Here is a 15999-nt window from a genome sequence, read left to right on the forward strand (position 1 = left end):
GCAATAACAAGACTGGTTCAAAGGAATTCCCTGCAAGTCAGAGTGGATTGTTAATTAGACTAATCACTTTGACAAGACCTACTCTGTTTGCTTACAGGTAATTATAAAGTGAGGGAGAACACAGGCTTACCCATTCTATAGCCTTTGGCATGCATGAGATTACTCAGGGGTGTGTGTAAGATACAGAATCCCGGGCCCCATCCCAGAAGATCTGATTGAGTAAATCTGGGATGGGATGCAGGGACGTGCATTTTTAACAAGTATTTCAGGTGTTTCTGATACACTTGTTATATGGAAACACTAGCAGTCAGTGAGATTTAAGAAATTACGGGGTAAATATATTTCATCTTTCCCTAAAACACTTCCTCTATTAGCCCATTGATGCTTGGAATTTTTTAAGGGCAGGCAGATCCTATCAAACAATAATTAGAGCTGAAGCACCATCTAGGAATTTCCAGACCTAAATGTCACATAGCATCTTGTCCTAGGCCTATATGTCTTAGGGGTTGTGGAGAATGTCTGTTCTCTTAAAGTAAGAAGGCTGCCTTTGTTAACACTGGCACTGAAATCCCTGAAATCATAGTGCCTAGGACACAAGAACTTTAGGATGTGAGAACACTTATTTCCATAGAACACATAAGACAACTGTATAGTGTATCGCATTACATCAGTCAAAAGGAAAGGGTTTCCTAGTGTTTCGTAGTGCTTCATGCTTTGATCAGACCATCAAAAATATAAACAAACATTTATTACATCCAGAAAATTGTTCTAAGGTTTAACAATAAAGTGACAGTTACAAACTTTATCATTGATAATTATCTTTTTGCTATAGAATATGTTAGAGAGAGACCAAGCAGGACTGTGACTTACTTGGCAGGAGGTGTTCTTGTTGGTTACAAGTGTTTTTTAATTATTTGTATTTTGTTAATTTTAGTTTTTCTGAGTTTATTGAGGTATAACTGACAAAATAAAAATTGCATATATTTAAGGTGTACAATGTGATGTTTTAATGTATGTATACATTGTGAAATGATTGCCACAATCAAGTTAGTTAATACATCCATCACCTCACCTTTCTTATTTTTCGTGGCAAAAACATTTAAGATCTGTTATCTTAGCAAATTTTAAGTATGCAAAGTGTTGTTAACTATAGTCACAATGCTGTACATTAGATCTCCAGAACTTATTCATCTTACAACTGAAAGTGTGTTTCCTTTCACTAACATCTCCCCATTTTCCTTCCCCACAGCTCCCAGTAAACACCCTTCTACTTTCTGCTTCTACAAGCTCCACTTTCTCAGTTTCCACATATAAGTGAGATCATACAGTATTTGTTTTCTCTGACTTACTTCTCAGCATAATTTCCCTTTAGTTCCATCCATGTTGTCACAAACTACAGGATTTCCTGCTTTTTTAAAATATGAATAATATTCCATTTCTTGTGTGTGTGTATATAAAGTTTCTTTAACCATTCATTCATCAATGGATTCTTATGTTGTTTCCACGCCTTGGCTATTGTGAACAATGTTGCAATGAACTTGAGAGTGCAGATACCTTGTCAAGATAACGTTTTCGTTTTCTTCAGTTATGCTGGATTGTATGGTAGTTCTATTTTTAATTTTTTGAGGAGCTTCCATAACAGTTTTTAATAATGGCTGTATTAATTTACATTACCACCCACAGTGTCCAAGGGGTCCATTTTCTCCACAACCTCACCAGCACTTGTTATTTTTGTCTTTTTGATAATAGTAATCCTGACTATAGATAGCTCATTGATTTTGATTTGCATTTCCCTAATGATTAGCGGTGTTGAGCATTTTTTATTTACTTGTTGGCCATTTGGAAATATGTCTATTTAGGGCCTTTGCCTATTTTTTAATCAGATTATTATTTATTTTTTTTTATGGTTTTGTGTTGTATGAGTTCCTTATAGTTTTTGGATATTAACCCCTTATCTCATATATGGTTTACAAATATTTTCTTCCATTCGCAGTTGCCTTTTCATTTTGCTGATTTTTTTTTTTTTTTTTTTTTTTTTTTTTTTTTTGCTGTACAGAAGCTTTGGTTTGATGTAGTTCAAGTAGTTTTGTTTTTACGTCTCACAACATCTAACTCAGTTCCTTGAATAGTGTGTGCTGACTAAGTACTTGTTAATGTGTTGATGGCTTTGAGGGGCTTACTAATCAATGAGGCAGGCAGGATACCCTTTTAAATATTAACATGTTGAATATAAGAAAAGATAATATGAACATAAAATCGTAAAGTTGACTAAAATGACAGATAAAGCTGTATAAGAACAACTGTGAAAATATGACTTTGTTGTGCAAATTCCTTGGTGGATCACAAAACTAGAGACAGGATGCAGTTCTACATCCTGGTTTCAAACTTCTCTATGATCTGAACACTTAAACTTTTCCAAACATATCTCAGTTTATTCTCTGTTGTGTATGACTATGTTCTCATTCACATTTCCCTGGATATACATACAGGATTTTCATATTTGTATCTCCACTTGTGCCATCTTTTGAAACCTTCTCTTATTTTTTTATCCCTGAGAATCCCATTCTTCCTCAAGGTCAGTATTGATTGATGTCTTCTCCAGAAGTATTCCCTGCTCACTTTTTTATTCCATGTTATTTCTCTCCTCTAAACTTCCAAAGCATTTTGTTCTCTTGTTGGAAGTTTTCACAGATTGCATTATATTACTTTATTTATTTTATTTATTTTGCTTTTATGTTTTATTGGAGTAACTTCTCTTGTATGGTGCAGGAGACTTTACAGTCCTCATTGTACATAAACAAGAAATATTTATTGCATAAATTATTGAATTAGCAAAATGAATGATTTCAATTTTGACCTTCGTGGACTTTGAAAGTTCGTTCAAGTTACTTACACACTAATGATGAGTATCATTATCCATAAAACAAAGATGGCATCACCTACCTTATTGCATTGGTACAAAGATTCATGAAAAGTACTTGCATACACTTAACAATTTTAAAGACCTCTTCATAGATGTAAAGAAATAAGGAGGGTAGAAAACAAAACAAATTATATTGGTTTGATATATACATGGTAATATTAAGGGGATGACTGAAGTAAAGTCAAGTACAACTTTTAAAAAGTTTCAAACATCACTTATTTGCTCACAATTCTTTGGGGCAGCAATTTGGGATGGAGTCAGCTATGTTTGTTCCTCTCTGCTCCACATGGTATGACAGGGATTACTCATATATCAGGGATATCAGTGGGATTGCTGGAATGACTGGAATGGCTTAGAATGCTGTACCTCTATCTTCCTGGCCTTTCACTGTCCATCACCATGGTCTGGGCTACTGACACGGTAGGAGCATTCCAGGAGAGCAAGATTCCACTGTACTCTGTTGGTTCAAGTGAATTATGATGCCAGCCTTGATTTCATGGCTGGGGAAGTAGACCCCATCTCTTGATGAAAGGAATTACAAATAATTGGTGGTCATTTGCGTTCTACCAAAATAGAGAAGATAGGGCATGGAAAGTGTTATGGTAAAGGCGGAACTTAGAGAAGCAATGAAAAAACCAAGAGCATGCTCCAGATTTTGAGTAAACATATGTATGATTAATGGAATATGGGACAGTGGAATAGAGTTGTATATACTCAAAGTGGTAATGTGTAGTTGTAAAGAGAGAGAGCTGAGAAAAGAAAAGAAGATAAAGGATAATTGAAAGTAGATTGTAAAACCTATGAGATCTAATGACAGAATTGAAATGATAATAGCCATGAGTGGAGATTAGAATCCATGCTCATTTAAGCAGGAAATATGAAAAGGAGGGATTCACAAGATGAGAAAAGGGGCAAGGGTTCTACCCCAGTAAGCCAGGCAAGAAGAAATTGGGTTAAAGTTAGTGAGTGTCTGTTTTTAGAGCACAATGAGCAAGAATAGAGAAGATCGGGACCACAGCAGGAGGTGTCTAAAGAGATATTGGATAACCATTTAATTTACCACCAAACTTGAATTTTTGAGAGACAAAGAGGGGATATTAATTATTACTCCCCAAAATCAGGAGTTAAATCAGGATTTATAGTCATCCACATCTTAGAAGACTAAGTGAATTATGACACGTAAGAAGGTAAAGAAAAATTCGTAAAACGTAAAGTTTAGGAAAACATAATGAGTATTATTTTTGCCAAAATTTAAGGCTGACAGGATATACAAGTGAAATGCTTTATGGATAGAGAAAGCAAAAGAACTATAAAGAGATTAAGACTTGGAGTGCTGAGAGATAATAATAGTAATTATATATTACATTTACATAATGTTTTATGATTAAAATGCTTTTACTGGCACTGCCTCATTTTATCCTCACAATAGCCCTTCCAGGTATAGAGAGAGGGTGGTTATTATTCTTCTTCTTTGGCGAGGAAGGGCACTGCATAGAAGACAGCATTTTCTTTTAAGATGTGTTGATGAGGGGTGGGGCAGTGACCTCACCCTGTGTCCTTGGAGAGGTTATGTGATCTCTTTGAGCATCAGCTTTTTTAACCTGTAAAAGAAAAATAATAATGTGAATTAAATAATCTCTCTCTCTCTCTCTCTCTGTATATATGCATATATGAGGGTACTTCAAAAAATCCACAGGATACATATATGTGTTTGTATGTGTGTTCCACAAGTAAAAAATTCCACAAGTTACATGTTATTTTTTCACTGTTAAGTACGTATGTGTGAATAAGTGTAAGAAAATGATTGCTTGTCATCAGTATATAAATTCAGAGTCAGGAATGATGGTCACACCATACAAGCACAGGCTGTCCACACGGATGGCTGAGATAGTGACACTTTTGCTCTCTGATGGTTCAATGTATGCAAACTTTGTTTCATGCACAAAACTAAAATACTGTATAAAGTTACCTTCAGGCTATGTGCATAAGCTGTATATAAAGCATAAATAAATTTCATATTTAGACTTGGGTTCCATCCCCAAGATATTTCATTATATATAAGCAAATTTCCAAAATCCGAAAAAATCTGAAATCCAAATCTGGTCCCAAGAATTCTGGATAAGGGATACTCAAATTGTATATATAGTTTAATTTATTTCTATATTGTTTAATTTATTTATATATAGTTTAATTTTTATATATACACACACACACATATTTGTCTTTAGTTATATAAGCATACAGTACATATTAAAAATGTTTATTCCCTTTCCACACTTTGCAGATGAGAAAACTGAAGCTCATTTTGGACAGAAGAGCCAGGTAATGAACTCAGATCTCCTATTCCAGTTCCCTTTCTACTAAGCCATTTGTCATCTACTGGCAATTGAAACAACAGGAATGAGTGATTTCTCAAAAGAAGTAGGTATATGTGTGATCTAGAGAAGAAATACAAAAACAATTGTGTGTCTAAAAACCCTAAAGGAAAGAGTTCTCAAAAACAATTTTAAAAAAAAATTAAGTCAAAAAAATTTTTAAAAACAGTGGCAAGATTATTGAAACACATTTTGACAATCTGAATAAGTCCAACTTCTTTAGAACAGTGAAAATAGAGGACATTTCAGGAAGTGCAAAGTGCAAAATGGATGGAAACTCAAAGCTAGAGGGAGACAGGTCTGAGTTCAAGTTAAGGATGAAGAACAAGATGACAAGAAGTCACAGCTCATGCCAGAGAAGGTGAGTGCAAAGTTGAAGGGCAGGTCTCTCCAGAGGTGAGCCAATTTAAGTCTGGAGAATCAGTCATGGAATGCAGTGAGGCCCTAAGTCAGACCAGACTGAGGTGAGAAGGAGTTAGCCAGTGAGGCCTTCCACTTTTGGCCTCGATTCTTGTCATGTTTTTTTTCAACCTGACAATTCTGTGATTCTAAGCAAGTCATCAGCTCTAGGTAGGAGAGGACAGAGAAGGACTTCGTAAATAGCAGTGGTGTCTACAATGCTGCTACAGATATTCATCACCAATTAAATGCCAGTGCTCTAAGAATTATTTTCCTCATGTGAAATTTTTTCCTTCTGTACCCAGTGTAACTCTCCCTTCCAATCACCATAGGCTCTTCTCCCACAAAGTTTTTGTTTGTTTGCACTTCTTTCTAGTTGTGCCCTCTCTTTGTTGTCAGCTGTCTTTCATACTTTTAGTTCTCTTTAGTATATCATGTCTATTTGTTTTCTCTGACTCTATTTGACAGATTTATCTCCCCCAAATCCACATCCACAGTCAACCTTGTTATTCAGATTGTGGGTGGATATTTATTGCTTGATGAAAGCATTCTTTGTCACACAGAAAGCACAGCCATGATAAAATGTCTTATAGTAAAAGTTTTAGTCATATTGCTATTTTACAACTTGCTTCTTACTGAATATTTTATTAGTCACTTCTACCAGCAAATTCTGAGCTTTACTAAATCTCAGTCTGAATTCAGACTACACCATTTGCCTGTTTTAAAGATTTGGTGTTTTTTTTTTTTTTTTTTTTTTTTTGATATCATGTTTTGTCAGCAACATTTACTTAATGGGGAGTATTTGTCCATTAAATAATTTTCAGGGGGTGGAAATAACCCTGGTAAAATGATACTGAAACACAAAACTTCTTAGACCTACTTAGGAAATTAATTTCTGATTTCCCCTAGATAGGGTGGTTCATATAATGGTTTGCTTATTACTTTCTTTCTGTATTAATTCATCAGTCATTCATTCTCTCAGCAAATAATTGCCATTCCTATATGCTCGATGTTTTAGCATGCAAATATTAAATATTTAAAAAAACTAAACTTAATTATTGTTTCAAGGTCCCATGGAATACAAACTACTCTTGCTCTGTGAGGGTTTCTAATCTTCCCAGAGTTGTATCTAAGTTCTGTGGGCTTGTGAAAAGCCAAGCCGTTGATCTGATACCTAAAAACTTTCAATTGTTCACCTTGGATTCTGCTGAGATGCCTCCATTTCAGGATGATTTTCAGTTGCATCCAACCAGGAAAACCAAAATCATTCTAAATATTCAAATTAATGAACCTTAGAAGAGGGAATTGCTTATACAGGTTATGGGGTAAGTTGAGGAATCAAAAAGAGGAGCCTCCCAGATGCTAACAACAGCAGAAATCTGCTACTTCCCTGAAGATGGCAGAACGAAAAGAAAAGCAGTGTTGCCAAACCCAGGAAATGAGGTCCTCTTGGCAGAAGCTGGGCCTACGGTGGGTCCTTCTGGCACTGCTGGGCATAAATATAGTCCTCACTGGAGGAATCACCCAAGGCAGAGAGAGAAGGGGAGAACCACCCACACCTGCCTCCAATTTCTCACCAGTGCCTCCTACTGATTAAATCTAGCAGGTGGCAATTGAACACTGGAGCGTGGGAAAGACGGCCTCAGTAGTCTGTCTAGTGTATTTGACTCCTGGAGCAAATCACTTTTTCATATATTGCTCTGCTGTAAGAGAAATTGTTTTAAGTCATAAGCTTCAAGTTGGCACATTTTTATTATTTATTCTTTAATAAACATTTTTTTTTCTTTATAGACATTTCTCTGAAGCAATTCCAGTGAGTTCATAACAGGTCAGAGTCATTCAAGCTAGCTAGTATATAGTTTGAGCTTCCAATTCCTGTAGCACAGAAATTATGAAAACATAGAAACTAAACTTGAATTACTTCAATTCTTTCATTTTATTGTGACTAGGGTTTTTATCTGTGTTTAAAAAATTACAACAGTAAAACAGAATGGCTGGAGACTGATTATTTGAAAATCGTGCCTTGCTGAATCTGAATCTAGAGGAAACTCCCCTGTTTATCTCTGTAACAATGCATGAAGCCAGGTTCACATAAGTTGGGGTTCACTGTAGCATAGGTAACATCTATCTACTCATTATCTATCTACCTATTGTCTATATCTATCATCTATCTACAATCTATCAATCCTAATCATCATTTACTTATCATCTATCTCTCCTATGCATTATCTGTTTATCTATCATCTATCATCTGTCTGCTGTCTATCAATCATCTATCTGTCTGTCTATCATCTATCTATCTAAGTTTGCTGGTCCTGCCATACCACACACTGGGTAGCTTAAACAACAGAAATGTATTTGCTTACAGTTCTGAAGGCCAGAAGTCTGAGATAAAGGTGTTGGCAGCGTTGGTTCCTTCTGAGGGCTGTGAAGGAAGGGCATCTCTCTTTGGTTTATGAATGGCTGTTTTCTCCCTGTGTCTTTACATCATCTTATCTTTGTACCTGCTTGTGTCCAAATTTCCTCCTCTTATAAAAATATGTCAGATGAGGGCACACCCTAATGACCTCATTTAACTTAATTACCTCTATAAATACCCTATATCCAAATACAGCCATATTCCGAGGTATTGGGGGTTAGGATTTCAACATATAAATTTGAGAAGCAGAACACAATTTAGCCCACAACACTGTCTACTGTCTATATACCATCTATCTATATGAACAGGAATCATGATTGTTCAGAACATAGATCAACAATTTTTTTCTTTCTTTTTCTTTACTTTCTAGGATTTTTTCTGAGTTGTAGTGCCTTATTAGTGACATTAGAAAGATCAGCAGTTGAAGATAATAAAGAACAGACCTAATATTTAGCTTGTTTTATTGTCACTATTAAATTCTTTACAGATAGAGTCCCCTCTGGGGAGGACCACTCTTATTGTCTGCTCTTGGGACACCACTGCACAAGTGGTGGTGGGCATCGACCTCCAGAAAATGCAGATTAGAGCAGAGGAAGGGCAAGGAACAGATTGTGGACAAACAGGCCATGGATAGGCCACTTGTCTGCCATGTGCATTTTTGCTGCGTTTTCACTTAGTCCCAACGACTAGGCCATTTTGAGTCTGGTGATACTCTTTGCCACTCTCGAGTGGTAGGGTTGTTCTTCTTCCCATACAATGTTCTAACTGTGGGAAACTTGGCAAGATTACAATTGGATTGTCAAGTTTAGGATTAAGACTGTCAGGCTGAATACATCACAGAGATGTCTCATTCCTCAGCACTGTGAGGGCACGGGGTGAACTCTGTCGACATCGGTCTCTCTAAACAGGTCAGAACACACATTATTTCTGCCCTTGGATTCTCAAACCCATCTGAAACTTTATTATTTCAAACCCATCTGTAAGTGCCCCAATCTCCAGGAACTGGACCAGGAACAACCACCAGGCTCCTTCCATAGACACACAAATAGCTAGAGCTCTAAACTCTGCTTTTTATTTCCTCACCTTCATCCAAGGAAATCATTTTATAACCTGAGGAAATGTGTTTCTGACTGAGCCATTTTATTCTTTGCCCACAATCTCCTCAGAGCCTATGTTTTTCAGACTCAAAACCCAAGAACCATCTTTACATTTCTCAGTCTTACTGCTTCATCTGTTCCCTGGCGGATGAGGGGATCTACATTAGCTAAACTCTCAAACTATAATACTGTATGTATATTGTTTCTTAATCATTCCACAAATGTGTATTTAATCTTGTCTTAGTACTATTCTTGAATTCTTGATTTCTCCATGTTAGCTATGTGACTTTGGCCAAGGCATATAGCCTTATAAATTTTAGTTCTTTTAGTTGAAATATGCTGACAATGTGTTATCTACATTGTGTATGTTACATGGTGGTTGTGAAGAGCAAGAAAGTCTAATGAAATGCTTTTAAATATCTCTTTTTTTTCTGCAAATAAAAAGGATTATTAGTAAGCATATAATTAAATTTGCAAACTACAAAACAGTTACTTTTTAAAACATCTTCAACCATGTCGGATAATATTATGTGATGTTAATTAATTTTCCCCTCCTTAAATTTTCCCTGTTTCCCTGCTCCTCATTTCAGAAGATGGTCAGTAAAGTATTTCACTGAGTACACAGCTGAGCTGATGGCAAAAATAACCTGGAAGAGTTTGTCTTTATGTATTTTTGCTTCTGAAATTCTCCATGAAATTGTACAAAGTTTTTGGCAATGGAGAATGAGGAGAAGGATTGTGGAGGTGACATTCAAAATTAAACTTATGGGGAAAGTAGCAATTTCCTCCACTATGGCTTGCAGATAACTGGTAAACAGATCTGCAGTTCAGCTTCTTGGCCATGACTCTGGGAAATGGTGGCATAGATCATCTTAGCACCGGCTGCATTCGTATTTTTGAAATTTCTCCGAACATTTCTAATATACAGCTTGGGTTGAAATCCACCAATCCAAGCAATTCAGAACAAGAGAGTTTCAAAAAATATGGACAAACATGGTGGAGAATTGATAGAGCTGAGAAGGCTATAAGGACCAAGTAGGCAGGTACGATAGACATCTTCTCAGTTACCTGTGTGGACTGATGATCGTGGACTGATCCCCTGAATCCACCACTCTGAGCACTGCTTAGCCCTGAATGAAATCCCAAGAAGTGTATAATATGTGGGAAATTACCCAAGAAGTTAAATTTAAGTTAAGTTTTAGAAAATAAAGATACATCTCTTGCAAACCTGGGTTTGTGTTATGAGACTTACATTCATAAATCATCTTGAAAGTCATTAAAAATTACTAAAATTTCTTTTTGGTGCAATAGGGAAAATATATTGCAGCAGAGCAGGGGAGGTACAGATAATTTGTCAGAAGTACAACTTTATTAATAAGAGAACGAGCAACAGAATTCGTAGTTCCTAAACATTTGCCCCATATTCTGTAGCTAATGTTATTTTATGATTCCACCCAGTTTGAACATGTTTTTATTCTTTGATCCTCTGGCTAGCACACTAGCATGCCTCATTTAGACTAAGGAGCTCATCCTTGCAAGGCTGATTAATTCCAGGTGAGCTAAAAGGTAAGATAAATGATTCTGTGATGACCTTTAAGCATATATCTTCCTTGTTCTGATGGCTTACTTATTTGACTATATGAGATAAATGACTCCTCTTCAACAAACGCAATATTAGGCCTTCCCAAATTAAGTCTGAAAAATAAAACAATCTTAAAGACCCACCCAAATCACTGTTTTTCTTATTTTCATTCCTATTTATTTAAAGATATTTACACTTATGTGGTTCTTATAATTTAAATATTACTAATGTTTTTACTATGGTTTTATATTACTAAGGGTTTGACTTACTGAAGCTTTGCTGGTGGTTTGTAGAATTAAATGGGGGTTTCACATTATCATGTAGCTTTGAGTTATTGCTGATTTAATGTTTAGAGTTAATAGGTGATCTTTTGAAGACAAAACTTCATTCTCAAATTGACCACACAGTTAAATATTGCAATATCATTGTAATATGTAACTATTTTTTATTATAATAAGATGAACATGAAATAAATATTTTGTGAGCAAATTTAATCTTTTTGTGGCAATTATATACTGTAAATTAAAAATGTTTTATTATGAAATAAACACAATATTTGAAGAATTAAAATTGAATTTTATAAGCATTGATTGGTTCACAAGATATTGAAGCTATTCAGAAGCAGCCCACAGAAGTGGTCATGTCTCACAAACACTTTCTACCACTCCCCACCCCCCCACACACATTTAACCCTAATATTGGTATGTACACATGAGAGGTAAAGAATTGAGAAAATAATGCATATAATTCTAGAAAAACAAAATGCCTTCACCATACCCTCTTGATTATTAGAAAATAAAAAAAGGAAGTATTTATTATAGCCTGACTAATTGCCTGAATCATTAACTTGATTCTTCATTTTGCTTTGCGTGTTTGGACCTGTCCTATGACTAAAGAATAAAACGAGGAACAGAAACCATTCCCTTCAACACTCAAACCTCAATTCTCTGATAGGGACCGTATATCCTCTTGGTACGAATTGCATGTTAATAGCCTTTTATTTATGTGTCTTATCAAGATAGATACTTCTATGTGCTCGTAGGTAGAAATTATAGGCTATGAGAGCATATTTTTTTATTTATTAATTATTCTTCAAATATATAATTCTAAACAAGTTTAACTATATAAAATATACTTTAAAATCCATCTTCTTAGATATCATAAGAGAAATTAGAATTCCCTTTTCTCTGAAAGTGTCTAATTTTTAGTGTATTTGAGTTTCCTGAAGGAATAACAAACCTTTTCACAGGATGGGCGTTTCTGTATTTTGAAAGACTCAACTAAAAATCATTATTATATGTATACAATTTTCTAGGATAATTGTAAAAAAAAAGTCACCGTTCAGTTGTTACTATGTAGTATAAAAAATAATTTGGAAAAAATGTTATTTTTAGAATATGAATCTTTATTGCTATGAATTATCAATTGCAATTTTACATTTCTTAGATAATATATGATGATCAAAAAAGAGTCGTTCACCATTGTACATCTGCAGATGATTGCAGTTATATTTGATTTTAGACTACACAAATTGGAATGACGATTGAGTCCAACAATAGTAAATGCATTTAATGCACTTGAGGTCAGAATGTTCAAGTAAGTCATTTCCGTTACTACTGCAGCTGACAGACTGAAATTTACATCTCAATTTAAATATAGTCTTAAAGCAAGTTCTCCAGCCTGATGTACCTACAGTTTCTGCCAGGACTTTATACAACACATTGACACAATCCATAGTTGAAGTTGAAAGCAGATATTAGACATAAGTGGTGGAAGTCTTACCAAGTACTGTCCTGTTCCTTCTCTCATCCGTGTGTGGCACACAATATCTAGGGGCTGGATATCTGTGCTCTTGCTTCTTTCTGTTGCAGCAGCAGAACCCACAGAGGAGACCCCCTCCAATGAAGAGGACAGCAGTGCTCGCCCAGCCGAGGAAAAGTGCAGCTCCCAGCTCTCGTTTCTGACCAATGTGGACGGCTGGGTTGTAGAAATCCCTGATGATGATGTTGGCTGTCCAGCACACCGGAATCAGAACAAAGATGCCTGTCACGATAAAGAGGACTCCCGAAGTCCCCAGAAGGTATGCTTTAACCCTCTCATCAGAGCTCGTGCACTGGATCTGCTTCATGCCACAGATGCCAATAAGTAGAGCAATCAAGGAGAGAGCAACTGCCACACACATGAGTGCCCGGGCTGCTTCCAGGGCAGGTGGGAGAGCCAACAAGGAATTGTAGAACTTGCACTGCAACCTCACCTGGGCTTGTCGGATGCAGTTCATCCAGAGACCTTCCCAGAGCCTTTCGAAGACAATAATGTTGCTGCCAATAAAAGCTGATACTCTCCACTGAGGCAGAAGCGTGGTGGCAAGAGTCCCAACCATGCCAAGGAACCCAAGAACCAGCCCAGAAATTTGCAGGGGATAAAATGCCATTGCCTTTTCTTTGAGGATAGGGCCAATCTGTAATGGTAAAAGATGCTCAAGACACAGAACGTGGAGGGCTCTTGGAGTCTAGAGCAGTCTCTGACGATGTTCTCTACTGCTGCCCATAACGTTTTAGTCCCAATCAGCAGCAGTGACTGAACTTGGCCTAACTAGAAGTACCTGTTGTAAATGCATGCTGCCCCTGTACACACACATTCGTTTCTGTATGGATTATTTACTAGTCATATATAATTGTTTCTCAGCCAATAAGAAGGTAGCTAGAGGTGTGTCAAAAATACTTCATTCAACTGTAGTATTTCTCATGTTATTATTGTCTTAGCAATGCTGTAATTAAGTGTCAAAGCTTCCATTGTGAATTGCTAATTACAGAGCTGAAAACTTCCTGTATAAAAATCACTCTGATATTAAAGTACAAATATATGTGTTAAGCCACAGCTAAAAACATTGCCCAAACCTTGCCATTTCTTTGTAGAGCAATTGAAAAACACTTTGAATTTTAGACTTTTGTGTTAGTTTCGTCTAGCATAAGCTACATTTCCTTAATATGGTTAATCAATTCTGGCTTTAATAAATACCTCTGGATAGAGAGAAATGTTTAGGCATTGGTTTCAAAACTTCTGCTAAAAGTATTCATACTGAGGAAGAGTCCTAAGCAAGAAATTCAGATTTTGCAGCTTATTCTTAAAATCCAGAAAGGAAGAAGAAAGAGAAACATTCCATATAATTGCCTTCAATTTACTGGTAATTATTATATTAAGTGTTAAGTAATACCTCTCTGTGTGTTGAAATAATATTTAGTATATAAACTTTCATTAGGTGTTTCTTCAATGGTAGCTTGAACTATATCACGTTTATCAAAGCCAAAAATACATATTTCATTTTTTACAGAATATAAATGTGACTCGTTGAATTAGCTATGCAATTACTGGAAAAGTTTTTATAGCTGGAATGTATCTTCAAAGTCATCAGGCTTTACTCCCTTATTTGCCAGATGCAGAACACGAGGTTTACAGAGTGCTAGGCTAAGGCCAGCTATGTGGTAACCGATCCAGGGACAAACCCTGGGTCTCTAACTCCCTGTTCTTCCCTCCTCTTCTAGTCTGATTCAAAAACAGCAGAGAGAGATGCTTTTTCAAACCTTTTCATATGAATGAGACTAAACCTGAAATTTAACACTACCTCTTCCAGAGTCTTTTTAAATAGCTTTCAAAGCAAGCAAAATTCAATTAAGATTGTTTCAAAATTTAAGAGTCATCCTTGACTGCCACTTGTATGTCATGGCCCAGAGACAGGAGGTTAATGTGGGAAATGAAACCCTCCCCTACAGCCCCATCTTTTTTTTTTCTTTTTTTTAATCCCACTGCAAAGATTTCATTTTAAGGATAAAAACTCTTGCAAGCTAGCACACCAATAATACTAGCAGGAGATATTAAGTTTGCGAAAGCTCCCCCATTTCAGTCAACCATAGGCCAAAGAGTTAACGGGTGGTCCAATGACATTCAAATTTTAAAAGCTCGTTATTTGAATTAAGAAATATGAAATCCAGAGTTTTCAAGATTGATGATCTGAGAACTTGCTCTCTAAGGAATGTGAATCACTGAGGAAGCAGATGACTCTGTGTGGTTCACAGTTTCCTAACATGAGCTCATGAAGAAGAGTTCTCTCAGCCCTGTGATCCGGATTACTGAGATACAGGCTTAACCATTCCCTCTCTGGCAGGATTGGCCAACATTACCCTGACTTGTTGCTTCCAGCTGGTCTTCCTCGTTCTAGTTCCTCTTCCTCATTCTATCTCATTTTTAATCCTATCTTCATTTTGTGCTGGGAATTTCCAACTTGTTGTTCTTTTCCAATTGTTTGATTTTTTTTTTTAACTAGGGAGAGCATGTGGTTTATATTACAAGTAAACACAAGTTTGAGCATATATTTACTTAGCATATGGAGGTACATTGTGTATACAAAAATAGTCTGGGAAACACAAATAATGTACGAGCTTTTGATTTTTGCCCCTCATTGCCAAAGCCAATAGTCAAAACCATGTTTACTTTCCTTTACATTTAGGGGGAGATATTGCTTTTCTCTCCAATTTTTCTGTGAATCTCATCTCCTGCTACCTCTTCAGGGTCCACTGATCATTCCCTCCCTTCATTGTACTTACCCTCACTCCATCTCTCTGACTTGTGCTTTACAAAACAGGTGTACCCAATTCTTTTCCATTTTCAAATTCCAGATCTGTATTCCCTGCTGTGTATCTCCATACATCTTTTGGTTCACTTTCACATTTTCCACTTCTCCACACATCAAAATCTGCCTTCTGCCACCATGCCACCCACTAAAACCTTGCTAGAAATGTTACAGACTTCCTGGACATGCTAACTGCTATTACCAAAGAACCCTTCCATATTTTTGCTTACTTGACTTTTCTGTAAAGATGACAATACACCACTACCTTCTGATGTGGCAGTGAGGAACATGCTTTGGAGAGAGATTGGTTTTGTTGTGACTCAATGCCTTAGCCATTCATCTTGGGCAAGTTTTCAAACATCTCAAAATTGCCTGTTTTATGAAAGTAGGATAATAATACCAACCTCACAGGGCTACTTTGAAGATTAAATTTATGGAATGTATGCAAAATAACTGGTCTCAAACAAGTACCCAGGAAAGTTTTGCTCTTAATATTTGTCTCATTTGCTTTTTTTCAATATTATATTATCATGCATACTACTTCTCTACCAGCTCATTCTCAGACTCTTCTATAGGA

The 15999-nt window shown here is 36.2% G+C and overlaps 1 protein-coding gene across 1 annotated transcript; it reads right to left on the reverse strand.

Annotated features, from left to right (window-relative positions):
* Nucleotides 1–12551: 12551 nt before the first annotated feature.
* CLDN17 (claudin 17) lies at nucleotides 12552–13226 on the reverse strand. Its single transcript, XM_063079705.1, has one exon. The coding sequence runs from the start codon at nucleotides 13224–13226 to the stop codon at nucleotides 12552–12554; it is 675 nt and encodes a 224-aa protein (XP_062935775.1).
* Between the last annotated feature and the right edge of the window lie 2773 nt (nucleotides 13227–15999).

Source organism: Cynocephalus volans, chromosome 1 (genome assembly GCF_027409185.1).
Source record: "Cynocephalus volans isolate mCynVol1 chromosome 1, mCynVol1.pri, whole genome shotgun sequence".
Taxonomy (NCBI): domain Eukaryota; kingdom Metazoa; phylum Chordata; class Mammalia; order Dermoptera; family Cynocephalidae; genus Cynocephalus; species Cynocephalus volans.

Coding starts and splice junctions, on each gene's coding strand:
- CLDN17 (XM_063079705.1), bottom strand. CDS start 13,226: ATGGCATTTTATCCCCTGCAAATTTCTGGGCTGGTTCTTGGGTTCCTT.